Source organism: Tachysurus vachellii, chromosome 8, assembly GCF_030014155.1.
Source record: "Tachysurus vachellii isolate PV-2020 chromosome 8, HZAU_Pvac_v1, whole genome shotgun sequence".
NCBI lineage: Eukaryota > Metazoa > Chordata > Actinopteri > Siluriformes > Bagridae > Tachysurus > Tachysurus vachellii.
In genome coordinates, this window is record NC_083467.1 from 14,848,567 (window position 1) to 14,865,645 (window position 17,079).

The 17,079-nt window shown below is 39.4% G+C and overlaps 1 protein-coding gene across 1 annotated transcript in view; it reads left to right on the top strand.

Moving 5' to 3' along the window:
* itgb5 (integrin, beta 5) overlaps window positions 1–16,875 on the top strand; it is a 41,680-nt gene extending 24,805 nt beyond the window's left edge. Inside the window, exons 11-15 of the mRNA XM_060876458.1 lie at window positions 2,609–2,831; window positions 10,644–10,744; window positions 13,815–13,934; window positions 14,153–14,319; window positions 15,723–16,875. Of these exons, the coding sequence (XP_060732441.1) occupies window positions 2,609–2,831; window positions 10,644–10,744; window positions 13,815–13,934; window positions 14,153–14,319; window positions 15,723–15,818 (707 nt within the window). The 3' untranslated portion in view covers window positions 15,819–16,875. The remainder of the gene's footprint in view (window positions 1–2,608; window positions 2,832–10,643; window positions 10,745–13,814; window positions 13,935–14,152; window positions 14,320–15,722) is intronic.
* Window positions 16,876–17,079: the final 204 nt, after the last annotated feature.

The window sequence follows — 17,079 nt, forward strand, 5'->3', positions numbered from 1 at the left end:
AGTACATTTCATTTGTGTGTGTAATAAAACTGTTGCTTATTTTTAGCAGCAATTTTACGTACATGGTAAAATCACACACAAATAGGATGTCAATACTCAGTGAAATTGTGTTGTTTTTGCCTTATGTTAACCACAAACCTGGAAGTATGTCATTTTGTCCATGTTATTATAAAAGCAAAGGGCAAGCGAGTCCACTGCTACATTCTGCCAGATTTTGGTAGGAACCAAATAAACATCATTACTTGTACTCTGTAACTGTAGCCTTTAGATCGCTTTGTCATTAAGGCTTGAGTTACAGTAAAATATAGAGCAGACTTTTTAGAGTCGCTGCAAGTCTTTGTGATTATCTTTATGTTGTGGTCTCTCCTCCTGTCAGATCCACAGACTGCAGTTTATCTCGCTCGCTGTCAGAGGCCAGCAGGTCACTCTAACAGGAAGGATGTAAGCGGTCAGACAGTTAATCACTAGAAGTGGAGCTTAGTCATCAACACCTTTTTTAAAGATTTAATAGTATTTCACAAGCTATTACCTTCTGTATTAACTCTAATTGGTTGAACTAACTAGTTAACTAGTTAGTTCATCTTTTTACTGTCTATTTTAAAGCTTGTTATACCAAAAATTTCAAAAAGGGTTTTATAATAGCCGTGAGAGTAGCTCACTTTCAGAAAGCAGATGTATGTGAAAATAGAACAAGTGCCTTCTCAACTGGCATACAGGAAATATCTGGAAACAGTCTGGGGCTTCCAGATTTCAAAAATAACTTTCAGGGAAAGTTTTAAGGAAAAGCTTTATTTTAAGGAAAAAATGTGTATTTTTCCACTGTGAGATATTCTGACACTTACAGCATTCACCAACTGACTCGTGTCAAATAACGCCTCATTTTGCCTTTACTCTGCACACTCTGCCATAAACAACTCCACAGCTTTTAGGATGACTTTTTGGTTCAAGTATATACTTTTTTCCAAAATTTAAGTACTCTCCTAATCAGTATGAGTGTTAAGTATGAAGGGTTTTAGTCATTTCAACTCTTTACAACTTTTTTTTAGAGTAAATATGTTTCTACTTTTGAGTTAGACTGTTTAGACCAACATTATTGTGGTATTGAATGATTACCTTAAAAAGAAGTGTTTGGTTTGTGTTATGTTACACCTAGTAAGTGATGGTTCAGGTCTTCATGTGCGTCCCTTGTAAACGCAAACCTTCGGTAATTTGCACTCCATCTTCACTATGAAACTTTACACACATAAATCAGCCTGAAACTAACCTGAAACAGCTGAATATCTGATGCTTTTTCGTTGTATTGTTTTTAAAGAAACTAAAGAAAATCTAATGAGAACAAAGTGTGGCACTAATTGTCTTGCCTTTTATTTAATTGTTTGATGGATTGGAAATGGATTAAGCGTTGTAACATATATTGTATGTCATAAGAAACTGAGCCATGGGAGTTGTTCTTTTTTTTTTGTGCTTTACATCAATTTTGTCCAAAGCATATGTCTTTCTAAAAACTACAAACGCGTCTCTTGCTATTCATGATGAGCTGACGTGTTATGTAATGTTATCGTTGCCATTCAGAGCGCAGAGAGGTCAACAGATGATGTTACATCCTACAAAAACCTTTTGTACTGCTGTCATACATACATTCACTTCCCATTATTTAATGCAATGGCAGTTACATGATGACAAGTCCAGTGCTTTCCATTGCACTCTTTGTTTGATAAAGCAGTTTTTTTTATGTTAGCTTATTTGAATATGCACCTGAATTTATTATATTTAGGATAAAAAGTTATTTACATGAATTTGTGTTATTTACAAGGGTGGTTCTTAAACAGACAGAGGTATTAAACAGTTGGTGAAATAGTACATATCACCATGTTAGTGTTCTATCACAGCTGTACTGAGCTACCAGAAACTGAGACTGTTATTTGATCAACATGGAAAGACCTTCAGTTTTAATTTCATGTGTTGTGTTTTTTTTTTTGTTTGTTTTGTTTTGTTTTGTTTTTCCATGTCCTTCTGTACCACTGGACCTTTGGTTTAGGTTCCAGGTCTAAATAATGTGTAGAAAATGATTACTTCTACTCTAATTTCTGCTGATTTGTCAGGAAGACTGCAAACATCTTTCACAATCACACATCAATATGTTGTTCAATTCTACTGCATGCACATTACAGACTGCACACTTAGGCTTTTGTTGTGGACACACAAGGCTTTCCTGTAAGAGGAACTGTGTGTAATTGCTCCAGTTGTTATGTGCTGATCAGGAATGTAGCGGTGGTTTCTCTTCCACAAAACATTTCTGACTTGCATGAATGTTGCTCAAGTGGATTTGGTTCATGGCTAGTATAAAATGAAAAATATATACAGTAAAAGCCTTTGTTTGTGCAAAAGCAGGGATCTGAAGGGGTTATAACCCTGAATACCAACACTATTGTTTAATGTTAGAAAGTTGTTTTGTGTTGTTTTTTACTACCTGCCAACTGTCTTGGAATCCTTTCCCTGCCTCATCTAACAAGGCATCACTAGTTTTGAGTGTTGTTAATTGTTTGTGTCCCTATACTTATCTTTGTGCTTTCTCTCTCTCTCTCTCTCTCTCTCTCTCTCTCTCAAGGTCATGGTGATTGTCACTGTGGGGAGTGTAAGTGCCATGCTGGCTACATTGGAGACAACTGTAACTGCTCAATAGAAACAACTGGATGTTTCTCAGAAGATGGCAGGATGTGTAGCGGACGGGGCAGCTGTGTATGTGGCCGCTGCCAGTGCACCGAGCCAGGGGCATTTGGGGACTTGTGTGAGAAATGCCCCACTTGTGGTGATGCCTGTGCTGCAAAGAGGTACGCCATAGAGCTGGTGTCCAGTGATGTACAAATGAATAATATTAGATATCCCAACATGCATAACATTTCTATTCAATGCCTTCCTCAAATTAACCTCACTGTGAATTTGCACTGTGTTTGTTTCCTCGAGCCCTGCATTTCTCCATGTTCTAGAATTTTTAGGGCCCGAGCACCGAATGGTGCGAAGCCCTATTGTTTTTGCTCGGGAGTATTATTAGGGCCCGAGCACCGAATGGTGCGAAGCCCTATTGTTTTTGCTCGGGAGTATTATTATTATTTTTTTTTTTTTCCCCCACACATTGGCCAATTGGGGTCCCTTAACATGCTCGAAAACTCTTGAAATTTGGCACACACGTCAGAGTCGCGCGACACTAGGATTGGACAAAGGTTGGAATACGGGCGTGGCAGGGGGGCTCTGTAGCGCCCCCTGTAATGCAAAAACAAACATTGGTGCACAGATCGGGCAATTATGTACGCACATGTACGAGAGTTGGTACGCATATAGATCTCATCGACCCGAACAACTTTCGCGCTCTAAACTATGAGCTCCACCCAACAGGAAGTCGGCCATTTTGGATTGTTTTATAAGTGCATGCGGTGAACTTTTAAATACTCCTCCTAGGGAATTCATGCGATTGACATCAAACGTTGTGAACATGATGCCAAGACATTGCACTTGCTAAATTGCGAAGGGATTTTTGATATCTCGAACGGTGCTGCCATGGCGAGGCGACAAAGTTATGGCGAATTCAGAGAAACAGGAAGTGTCTAATATCTAAAGCAAAAAATGTCTTATTGGGATGACACGCGGTGTGTATGTTCGGCCAAGGATTCCGATCGCATCGATGTGCTTATTGTGAATCTCGGACATAGCGCCACCAACAGGCGCCAGGAAGTGTGTCAGTCACAACAGTTGCATGTGGTGAACTTTTAAATACTCCTCCTAGGGAATTCATGCGATTGACACCAAAAGTGGTGAACATGATGCCAAGACATTGCACTTGCTAAATTGCGAAGGGATTTTTGATATCTCGAACGGTGCTGCCATGGCGAGGCGACAAAGTTATGGCGAATTCAGAGAAACAGAAAGTGTCTAATATCTAAAGCAAAAAATGTCTTATTGTGATGACACGCGGTGTGTATGTTCGGCCAAGGATTCCGATCGCATCGATGTGCTTATTGTGAGTCCCGGGTATAGCGCCACCAACAGGCCCCAGGAAGTGTGTCAGTCACAAAGGTGGATTTTTTCACAGTTGCATGCAATGAACTTTTAAATACTCCTCCTAGAGGATTCATGCGATTGAGACCAGACTTGGCCACCATGACGCAGAGATATTGCAGATGCGAAATTGCGAACGGATTTTTGATATCTCAAACACTGTTGCCATGGCATCGTGTCAAAGTTTACTTTTATTTCAGGCATATTTAAGGCTTTTGGCGTGCTTGTATTAACTTGAAATTTGACACATACATCACATTTGTCGGCTGTTAAGTGTGGACAAAAAGGTCAGACAAAGGTGTGTCTCTTAAGTGGCTCACTAGCGCCCCCATTTCTCTATAATGTGGGGTTTCATTTACCTACAGTCCCCAAATGGGTCAGTAACAACATAAAATAGTCCACTGATATTTACCCACTTGATGCACTTGCCCACCGTGCATTGTTTTCTGGAAGGCACCGTATAGCGATGAACAAATGTGCGATGCGGAGACATTGCACTTGCTAAATTGCGAAGGGATTTTTGATATCTCGAACGGTGCTGCCATGGCGAGGCGACTAAGTTATGGCGAATTCAGAGAAACAGGAAATGTCTAATATCTAAAGCAAAAAATGTCTTATTGGGATGACACGTGGTGTGTATGTTCGGCCAAGGATTCCGATCGCATCGATGTGCCTATTGTGAATCTCGGACATAGCGCCACCAACAGGCACCAGGAAGTGTGTCAGTCACAAAGGTGGATTTTTTCACAGTTGCATGCAATGGACTTTTAAATACTCCTCCTAGAGGATTCATGCGATTGACACCAAAAGTGGTCAACATGATGCTTAGACGTTGTAGATGATAAATTGCGTAGGGATTTTTGCTATCTTGAACGCTGTTCACATGGCAAAGCGTCAAACTTTACTTTCTTTTTCAGGCATATTTAAGGCTTTTGGTGTGCTTAGATTAACTTGAAATTTGACAAATACATCACATTTGTCGGCTGTTAAGTGTGGACAAAAAGGTCAGAATGTGGGGTTTCATTTACCTACAGTCCCCAAATGGGTCAGTAACAACATAAAATAGTCCACTGATATTTACCCACTTGATGCACTTGCCCACCGTGCATTGTTTTCTGGAAGGCACCGTATAGCGATGAACAAATGTGCGAAGGCCCGTCATCGCTGCTTGCAGCTATATTTAGGGCCTGAGCACCGAATGGTGCGAAGCCCTATTGTTTTTCCTCGGGAGTATTATTTTTTTATTTTTTTATTTTTTTATTTATTTTTTTTTTTATTTTTTTTTTTCCCCACACATTGGCCAATTGGGGTCCCTTAACATGCTCGAAAACTCTTGAAATTTGGCACACACGTCAGAGTCGCGCGACACTAGGATTGGACAAAGGTTGGAATACGGGCGTGGCAGGGGGGCTCTGTAGCGCCCCCTGTAATGCAAAAACAAACATTGGTGCACAGATCGGGCAATTATGTACGCACATGTACGAGAGTTGGTACGCATATAGATCTCATCGACCCGAACAACTTTCGCGCTCTAAACTATGAGCTCCGCCCAACAGGAAGTCGGCCATTTTGGATTGTTTTATAAGTGCATGCGGTGAACTTTTAAATACTCCTCCTAGGGAATTCATGCGATTGACATCAAACGTTGTGAACATGATGCCAAGACATTGCACTTGCTAAATTGCGAAGGGATTTTTGATATCTCGAACGGTGCTGCCATGGCGAGGCGACAAAGTTATGGCGAATTCAGAGAAACAGAAAGTGTCTAATATCTAAAGCAAAAAATGTCTTATTGTGATGACACGCGGTGTGTATGTTCGGCCAAGGATTCCGATCGCATCGATGTGCTTATTGTGAATCTCGGACATAGCGCCACCAACAGGCGCCAGGAAGTGTGTCAGTCACAACAGTTGCATGTGGTGAACTTTTAAATACTCCTCCTAGGGAATTCATGCGATTGACACCAAAAGTGGTGAACATGATGCCAAGACATTGCACTTGCTAAATTGCGAAGGGATTTTTGATATCTCGAACGGTGCTGCCATGGCGAGGCGACAAAGTTATGGCGAATTCAGAGAAACAGAAAGTGTCTAATATCTAAAGCAAAAAATGTCTTATTGTGATGACACGCGGTGTGTATGTTCGGCCAAGGATTCCGATCGCATCGATGTGCTTATTGTGAGTCCCGGGTATAGCGCCACCAACAGGCCCCAGGAAGTGTGTCAGTCACAAAGGTGGATTTTTTCACAGTTGCATGCAATGAACTTTTAAATACTCCTCCTAGAGGATTCATGCGATTGACACCAAAAGTGGTGAACATGATGCCGAGACATTGCACTTGCTAAATTGCGAAGTGAGTTTCGATATCTCGAACGGTGCTGCCATGGCGAGGCGACAAAATTATGGCGAATTCAGAGAAACAGAAAGTGTCTAATATCTAAAGCAAAAAATGTCTTATTGTGATGACACGCGGTGTGTATGTTCGGCCAAGGATTCCGATCGCATCTATGTGCTTATTGTGAGTCCCAGGTATAGCGCCACCAACAGGCCCCAGGAAGTGTGTCAGTCACAAAGGTGGATTTTTTGTCAGCTTCATGCAGTAAACTTTTAAATACTCCTCCTAGGGGATTCATGCAATTGAGACCAGACTTGGCCAACATGGTGCAGAGATATTGCAGATGCGAAATTGCGAACGGATTTTTGATATCTCAAACACTGTTCTCATGGTAACGTGTCAAACTTTACTTTCTTTTTCAGGCATATTTAAGTCTTTTGGCGTGCTTAGATTAACTTGAAATTTGACACATACATCACATTTGTCGGCTGTTAAGTGTGGACAAAAAGGTCAGACAAAGGTGTGTCTCTTAAGTGGCTCACTAGCGCCCCCGTTTGTCTAAAATGTGGGGTTTCATTTACCTACAGTCCCCAAATGGGTCAGTAACAACATAAAATAGTCCACTGATATTTACCCACTTGATGCACTTGCCCACCGTGCATTGTTTTCTGGAAGGCACCGTATAGCGATGAACAAACGTGCGAAGGCCCGTCATCGCTGCTTGCAGCTATATTTTTTATTTTATTTTTTTCCCCACACATTCGCCAATTGGGGTCCCTTAACATACTCGAAAACTCTTGAAATTTGGCACACACGTCAGAGTCGTGCGACACTAGGTTTGGGCAAAAGCTGGAATACGGGCGTGGCAGGGGGGCTCTGTAGCGCCCCCTGTAATGCAAAAACAAACATTGGTGCACAGATCGGGCAATTATGTACGCACATGTACGAGAGTTGGTACGCATATAGATCTCATCGACCCGAACAACTTTCGCGCTCTAAACTATGAGCTCCACCCAACAGGAAGTCGGCCATTTTGGATTGTTTTATAAGTGCATGCGGTGAACTTTTAAATACTCCTCCTAGGGAATTCATGCGATTGACATCAAACGTGGTGAACATGATGCCGAGACATTGCACTTGCTAAATTGCGAAGGGATTTTTGATATCTCGAACGGTGCTGCCATGGCGAGGTGACAAAGTTATGGCGAATTCAGAGAAACGGGAAGTGTCTAATATCTAAAGCAAAAAATGTCTTATTGGGATGAAACGCGGTGTGTACGTTCGGGCAAGGATTCCGATCGCATCGATGTGCCTATTGTGAATCTCGGACATAGCGCCACCAACAGGCACCAGGAAGTGTGTCAGTCACAACAGTTGCATGTGGTGAACTTTTAAATACTCCTCCTAGGACATTCATGCGATTGACACCAAAAGTGGTGAACATGATGCCGAGACATTGCACTTGCTAAATTGCGAAGGGATTTTTGATATCTCGAACGGTGCTGCCATGGCGAGGCGACAAATGTACGAGATGTACGAGAGTTGGTACGCATATAGATCTCATCGACCCGAACAACTTTCGCGCTCTAAACTATGAGCTCCACCCAACAGGAAGTCGGCCATTTTGGATTGTTTTATAAGTGCATGCGGTGAACTTTTAAATACTCCTCCTAGGGAATTCATGCGATTGACATCAAACGTGGTGAACATGATGCCGAGACATTGCACTTGCTAAATTGCGAAGGGATTTTTGATATCTCGAACGGTGCTGCCATGGCGAGGTGACAAAGTTATGGCAAATTCAGAGAAACATGCAGTGTCTTCTATCTAAGGCAAAAAGTGTCTTATTGTGATGACACGCAGTGTGTATGTTCGGCCAAGGATTCCGATCGCATCGATGTGCTTATTGTGAGTCCCGGGTATAGCGCCACCAACAGGTCCCAGGAAGTGTGTCAGTCACAAAGGTGGATTTTTTGACAGCTGCTTGCAGTAAACTTTTAAATACTCCTCCTAGGGGATTCATGCAATTGAGACCAGACTTGGCCACCATGACGCAGAGATATTGCAGATGCGAAATTGTGAACGGATTTTTGATATCTCAAACACTGTTGCCATGGCATCGTGTCAAAGTTTACTTTTATTTCAGGCATATTTAAGGCTTTTGGCGTGCTTAGATTAACTTGAAATTTGACACATACATCACATTTGTCGGCTGTTAAGTGTGGACAAAAAGGTCAGACAAAGGTGTGTCTCTTAAGTGGCTCATTAGCGCCCCCGTTTGTCTAAAATGTGGGGTTTCATTTACCTACAGTCCCCAAATGGGTCAGTAACAACATAAAATATTCCACTGATATTTACCAACTTGATGCACTTGCCCACCCACCGTGAATTGTTTTCTGGGAGGCACCATATAGCGATAAACAAACGTGCGAGGGCCCGTCATCGCTGCTTGCAGCTATATTATATTTTGATTCTGTACTAAACAGAATTTTATCTCCATTGCCTGACTCGTGCTGTATAACAACCATCTGTTTGGTGTTAAAATGACTACGGGCCATTACATGTGTGTTACCTCATAGTCTACAGCAAGAACAGAATTTTCGTACAGCATTTTTGAAGGATGACCATTTGTTTGTGCATTTGCAAGGAAAGGTTTGCTAGCTCTTTGAAATGATCAAGGTTTTGCATTGCTTATTATAAAAGGCGGTCTGATCTTCATCTGTGTCAGAAATATTAACAACCACAATTTGAGTAATCTGAAAACCCACATACAGTAGTAGGTTTCAGGTCTTTATGAAGCAAATTGAATAACAGTTTACAGGATGTAAAAAGTATGTGATCCCCTGTGCTTTCAACCTCACCAAAAGCTAATTGGAGAACAGTTGATTAATGTAAACCATTCTTGATCCCTCTAACTGTCATCGGCCCTTACAAGACATGTTATAGAGATGAATTTTTGTTATGCAAAAAAGCCACAGACACATTTCTAAAGACCTGGGTCCTTGTCCTGCGGAGTTCACACGAAGGAAACGATGGAAAATCCTTAGAGAGGTGAACAATAATCAAAGAGCAACAGCAGAAGTCTTGCAGAAAACTGTGCCTGAGTACTCTAAGTATGAGTCTTTGTTCATGTCTTCATATCAGAAAAGCACAGAACAGGAATGGTGTTAATGGAAGGACACAACATAGGAAACCACTGTTGCTCAAAAGATAACACAAATTGCAACATGTCCTGTGTTTCAATGCTTCCAGTATATAAAGTGATACTACAAGACAAATGACCAAAAGCACACAAATAAGTCACCTACAGAACCAAAAAATAGGAACATTCATATTTGGAATATGGAATTGTCAAATCATAGTCCTGCCCTTAACCTATTTCTGATGCTTGACCTGAAGCAAACTGTTCAGTCAAGACAAACCCAAAAAATATTTGATGGGAGGAATGGTCCATAATTCCTCCTCTTTATTGTGTCAGTATTATAAACAGGTACAGGAAATGTTTGGTGGAGTATTTTGCTGCACAAGGAGAATCTTCAAAGATAAATAAAGGATTCACTTATTTTATCCAGCCTGCGGCCTTGAGTGATTCATCTGCTCAATAAAAACCTTTAAAAGTTTTGTCAAAGTGTTTGTCTGTAATTGTGGCATAAAGGAAGATCGGATCACTTTTATGAATAACCATCGTAAAAACGGTTCCCAAACTTTCTCTCACACCTGTATATTTTAAGTGTTCAAGGGGCATCAAACATTATTTCAAAGATGTTTTTAAGAGAAACTTCTATTGTATATATTTTTAAGTTGAGGAAATGAAAACATTTTTTATTTGTTTTGTCATTTTTTATTATATACAGTATTTTTTGCTCAGTGTTTTCAGAGGTACCAATAATTCTAAAGTATAGCTGAAAATGTATGTCCATTCTTTAATATCCTTTACTGGAGCCACTCAGTAGTCGCCACTATTTTATGCTAAGAATGATTTTTAAACCTAACTGAAAGGTGCTTTATCTCCTCTTGATTACCATATCTTGCCAAGAGCAATGTGTCCACAGTTACCATTCCTTAGATGACCTTTGTTCCTTGGTGCTTTTTCCTTCACTGGACCTTCTATGTTCTTCTGTGATCCTTTGAACCTATCTTCAATATCTACTAATGCATGCATAGATAGACGGCCTAGACTGTTTTTTTTATTGACTGGTTTTAAAATCATACTCCTCATATTGATAATGGATAATAGTTACATTTTTTTCTGCAGAGACTGTATCGAGTGCACCCTCTTCAACACAGGGAAATTTGCAGACAACCACACCTGCCAGCGCATGTGCAAGGATAAGATCATTGTCACAGAGACTCTCGGTGAGTTTATATATATACACGCATGGAAGAAAGAGTTGTTTCAGGACTCTGTGTGGTTTTTACATACTGTAATAATGGTGTTTAAGGAAGTTTAATTATTACCTCAAATGACTACCCTGCACAGGATATCTGATTCTGAGAATGCTGGTGAACCCTGATTAACTCGGATTATATTTCAAAGCTCTTATCTGTGTGAAACTACCTTTGAAGTGGTTTACATTTTCTACTAAATAACTTTACAAATACCTTTATTTCTATACTACAGACTTTTCCTTAATAGAAAAATATTGTCACAAAGTAGAAATATTTACATTTATATATTTGCAGAAATATATTCATTCAAGATATAAAGTGTACATTTTAAATGTAGCAGTAATGAGCAAGCCAAATGGTAATGGTGGCAAGGAAAAACCCTGGGACTATATTAGGGACAACCCCTAAGAGAAAATAGACTCAAATGGGAACTTTCCTCATCTTGGTGACCACAGATTATAAAAATAATTTCTCTTCTGTAACTGTGTACTTTCAGGTCAAAAAGTATAATTATGTAAGAACGAAATTCATTTAGGTTTTAACATGAAGTCTATTTTGTTGAAGTAATCAGCTGTTCACTGATGGAGACTTCAGTGAAAAACTGTTCATATGGCAATTGCATGTTCATTGCAGCCATCATGTCAAAGCTGTTTGTATCAATTTTCATTCTAATTATAAGATGAAGTCTATATTTAACTTTTCACTGATGGAGGCTTTGTCTTGATTGTGGCAATTGCAGTGCAAATCAATCTTCATGGTTTCTAAGTGGTACCAGCTGCAGTTCTCTCCTGTATCTTCATGTATCTGTCATGTGAAGCTGTCCTCAGTATCAGCAAGTGGCTTATAATGATGACACTCCAACCAGAAGTAGGGCAGATCTGGAGAACAGGAGAGGTCAGGATCAATGGTATCTCAGGAGTAGCATGTAGAGGAGGGAGGAAGAGAGTAAGGGAGGAAGAGGAAGGGTGAACGAGGGAGAAGATTCCATTCCAGCACAATCACTACTTGCTATCTGTTCAATAACTTGTTCAAAGTTTATTTATTGTGAGTTGACCACCATAGCTGGATTTCAGACATCCTCATACAGACTCACTGTTTTTTCTACCATTGTGTTAAACTAACAGAACATGATCATGATAGTTTTGGTGAAATATATATTTACATATACTGATTCAAAACCTCACTTGTCTTCTTTAAATGCAGCTATATACAGTGGCTACATACAATATAGTTCTTACAAAAAATTATATAAATATTGATATTGTGAAAGATCACTATATTTTTTTGTGATTTCAGAGGTTTAAAGTGTAAAAAATTTGTACTACATTTTATAAATTGTAATTTTTATTTATTAGTAGTTTTTATTTACTCATCAATTTAGAGATATCTGAGACATACTTTTTTTTCTTTTTATTTCTTACTGTTTTGCTGGCACTTGATTGGCTAAACTAAATATTGTGATGCGCTATATGGGATTTAAATATGTAAACACTTGACCATTGAACATTACCAAACCCTGGGCATTATCCCATCTACTGAGATGACTGTGTGGATTTGTGGGCACTGATGCTTGGCATGAAGTTCTTCCACACCACCATTAGAAAACAATATGTTAATTAATCTCATTTTGTGCACCGGAGCATTGTCATGTTGGAATATGTTTGGGCCTGACAGGAAATCTTAATGCATTCTGGACTAATTTTGTGCTTCCAACTTTGTAGAAACAGTAAAATAATTTACATATCATATGTGAACCCTATTCTTTACTGAACATTTTTCTTCGTTTATCAGAATAATAATTCTTTGAAGTTATATGTCTGGTGATGTGTTCAGGTCAGACCCCAGTGTGGGACCTGGCTAAAACTAATGTAATATCCAGTGCTCACTTCACCACGTCACTTTGAATTAAAGCCAGCCTGCTGTCAGAGCTGTGATACAGAAAGCACAGCTGTACTGAACTCAGCTCAGTGTTCATCAAAGCCCAGTTACACTATAATTAGAACAAGAAGAAAGGTTCTCTTATAAAAAGGACCTTCTCTAACGTGGTTTTATCTTTTAATTAGATTTTTTCTGTCTCATGAAAATAGTTTGCCATTTGCAGCAGTTTCTAATGCACAATTTTAAACGGTTCACTTGAAGCAATTTATACTACAACACTGCAATTCACTGATTGATAATTATTGGTTTTCTTTCAGGGCCCTCAGCTGGGTCAGTCACTTTGACGAAGCTATGTAGTAGGCATTTCTAGTCCATAGCTCCCTCCCATAGTGTGCCACTGGGTTACATTTGCTTTACAGCTTTGCAAAACATAGTGTGAAGTGTCCTGGTTTTGCTTATGTTATTATCTGGCAGTAAGCAATTACACACTAAACAGTAAAGGATATAGCTGAATTTTACTAAGCAGAGGTCAAATATCTAGTATATAATATGCAATTTTAGTGACTGGAAATTATTTTTTACAATGAACCTATTTGCAGTGTTAAATATTTAGACACCTGTTAATTGCTAGTGTGTGAAGAAGCGCGTCTTTTTTTTAAGACCGCTAATCAACAGCTGCTTATTTGCAGGAAGCATTTTATTCAAGTGTACAAATGTGTTGTTAAATTGCATCAAGCATGCATCATGGAGCTGCTGCTTCATTTTAGTTCTGTTTCACACTTCCCTTCACTAATGGACTCCATATGCACATTCCAGAAATTATTAGCACAGTGAAGAGGGGACATGACATAGTGACTCTCAGCCCTTAAGGCTTCAGAAATGTTCCAAAATGTTTAGCTGTAGTGTGTCAGCGCTTTGAGTATGGAATGCACACAGATGTCCAGAAAGGACTTCACTGGAAGGCTTTTGATATAATAGGTTTGGACGAGCTGCATGTTTTTCCTCCTTTGTTTTTGTGGCTCAGCCAGTTTGGCCAGCTGTTTTTTATAGAAGGGGAGCTTTCTCTCGCTCCTCCCATCACACCCCCATCTCTCTCTCTCTCTATCTCTCTCTCTTGCTCTCGCTCTCTGACAACCCCCTTTTTCTGTCTCTTTCACAGATACAGAGGACCCAGGCACTGTACTGTGTTTGTATAAGACAGAGAATGAATGTGTGATGAAGTTCACCTACTCTGAACATACCAGTGGCCAGTCAATCCTCACTGCTCTGCATGAGCCAGGTTAGTGTGCAGCCCCCACCTTATGTAAACCACATAACTGTAATTAACTGCATACTCTCCCACTGTTGTCACGGCTCTGAGCCAGAGCAATAAAGGCTGGTCAGGATGAAAACTTTCTTAATGCTTCAGTCTGTTTTATTTCTCATCAAATATCTAATATATGTGAATTACTAATTAACTTATTAATTATTGCTGTGTGTGTGTATGTGTGTGCACAGTGTGTGCTGCTTCCCCTGATGCTATGACTGTGCTGCTTGCGGTTGTGGGCAGTATCCTGCTGGTGGGCATTGTGCTGTTGGCCATGTGGAAGTTAGTCATCACCATCCATGACCGCCGCGAGTTTGCTCGCTTCCAAAGCGCACGATCGCGGGCACGCTATGAGATGGTAAAGACCTTACTCTTTCTCCCTATAGAATGACATTAGGTTAGACATTGTATAGGGAAAAAAACATTTATTATCTCCATTTATTTTATCCTTAATTTCTCTCTTAATTTCTCTGATATATATATATATATACAGTATATCTCATGGTGAGATCCAAAGAGCTTTCTGAGGCCTACATGAAGAAGATTCTTAATGCTTATGAGTCTGGTAAGGGATATAAAAAGATCTCAGAAGAATTTGGTATTAGGGCATTCCACTGTCCAGAAAAACATTTACAAGCTGAGAACATTTAAATCCAAGCAAATTCTAAAATATCATCACAGGAACTACAGAAATCTCTTGCTACAATTGATGTCAAAGTGCATGAATTCACAATCAGAAACAGACTGAAAAACTTTTTTATCGATCATGGGATGTGTGCAAGGAAGAAAACTTTGCTATCTAAGAAAAACAAGAGGGCAAGACTACAGTTGGCAAAAGAACACAGAGACAAAGGACAAGACTTCTGGAATAATGTGATATACTTCTGGACAGATGAGTGTAAATTAGAATTATTTGGAGACCATAATGAGGGCATGTTTGGCGTAAACCAAATACAGCAGAACCTCATACCAACTGTGAAACATGGAGGTGGAAGTGTTATGGTTTGGAGACGCTTTGCTGCAGCAGGACCTGGCCAGCTCATCATCATAGAACCCACTATGAATTCTACATTGTATCAGAAGGTGCTTGAAGAACATCTGTCAAAAAATTGAAGCTGAAGGAGAACAGGACCTTGACTAAAAACATACCAGTAAATCCACCAAGGACTTACTAAAAAGTAAAAAATCAAAGTCAAAGCCCAGATCTAAATCCTTTCGAGAATCCTGTGTGGTGATTTGAAACAGACTGCACACGCAAGACACCCCTCAAACATCACACAGCTGAAAGAAGTCTGCATTAAGGAGTGGGGGAAACTTTCTTCCAGTTGACGTCAAAGGGGGAAACACTGTGATTATTTTGTTGTTTATATGCAGTTACATCACTTTATTCTACAGGTATAAATTAAAACAAGATCAGAAATTGACACGTTGATATTTCTTAATATAGAGCTGAATATGTTCATTCATTCATTCATTCATATGTGTGTATATATATATATATATATATATATATATATATATATATATATATATATATATATATATATATATATATATATATATGCGCAAAAGTGTGAACCAGACAAAAACACTATGCTCTGACTGAATTTTTTGGAGTTGGGAGAGACAAATAATGGTGATTATTTCAAGGCTGTGTTTCAAAGCCTCTAGTTGCTCTGCTCCTTGTGCATTTCAATGAACCCGTGTGACCTAGTTTCTCTTCCATCTCATTCTATCTGTCTGTTCCTCTCTTCCCCCCAGGCCTCAAATCCCCTCTACAAACACCCAATATCCACTCACTCAGTGGAGACGGCATTCCAGATGTACAGCAAGTCATATAATGGAGGAATTCACTGATCTCTGGCCTGCTGTTTGCGGTGGGGACACGGCAGGACCGGTCCGGTTGACAGTTTACAGTTTATGTGATGGGCAACAGAGATTGCCCCTTTATAAAAGACTTTATAACAACAAAGTGCCATTAGAGTCTGCTCCTCTATTTTGTGATCCTTTTCATGAGATCTAATAACTGAACTACAGCTGTAAAGCAAGATGGACTGCTTTTGCTCATTAGTTTTCTCTGATAGAAGACGTACATGGATCTTTTATTAAAAGAGAGATGGACTTTGAATTGAATGGACTACTTGAGAGAAATTGCCAATTCTGCAGCTCTAACCACAATTCCTCTTCGTTGAGGATGCCTTGTGCATTACATTTTGCAGAGAAATGACATGTTGATGCCTTAAATAGTATAACTGTATAGACAAGCATCCTGTATTTTAACCATGTTTGGTACTAACAGAGTAATAACTGTCTTACATTTAGTTTTGCACATTGTATGGGTTTATAAAATGGCAAAAAATTAAAATACCACACTCTCTAGATGTCTCAAATTTGCACATTTTTCCAATTATAATTTTGTGTTGTGCAGAAAAAATGAAGAATGAATCATGATTCCACTTAAAGCTGGTGGTCTTGATTCAAACTGTAAGTTAACACAGCTTAAGAGTTTTGTGATGATCTCTCCGTTCCTCTTACACATGCCTCTCAGTGGAATTGGAGGCAACAAAATAAAGGATAATTTCTTATATGTAAAATTATCCTTTAATGTTTTGTACTCTAAATAGTGCATCAGTTCCCTTTAGGCCACTCAGTTACTGTTATAATAAGATGGCCGATGTCTGAATGCTTGGATTTTAATTTGCACTGTAGTGACAGTAACATCCACACCAGCTTCCTCATGACTCAAACAGATTATGTCATGTCTGCTCTAAGCTGAATCTGACATGAGCTGAAGGGAAAATATGAGCAATTAAACTGAGACCATGTCTAAGAGGACAGCAGTGACTGGAGTGTGGGCATGAGGGTCTAATGTCTGTTTGGACTTTGACATGTACAATAAATTGTCAGAAATAAAGTTTGGGTGTGTGACTGTAAATTAGGTAAAATTAGCATAGATGTTTGTGAATGGGTGACAGTGATGAGTTTTAAAAATCTGTGTGTGAGAAACTGATGGTGGTGGTGGTGTTTTTCTCTTTTTTAACCCTCAAATTATACCCTCCATTTGTTTACACAGGAGACACAGGATCATGTTCATTTCAAATAGAATATTCTAATAAAT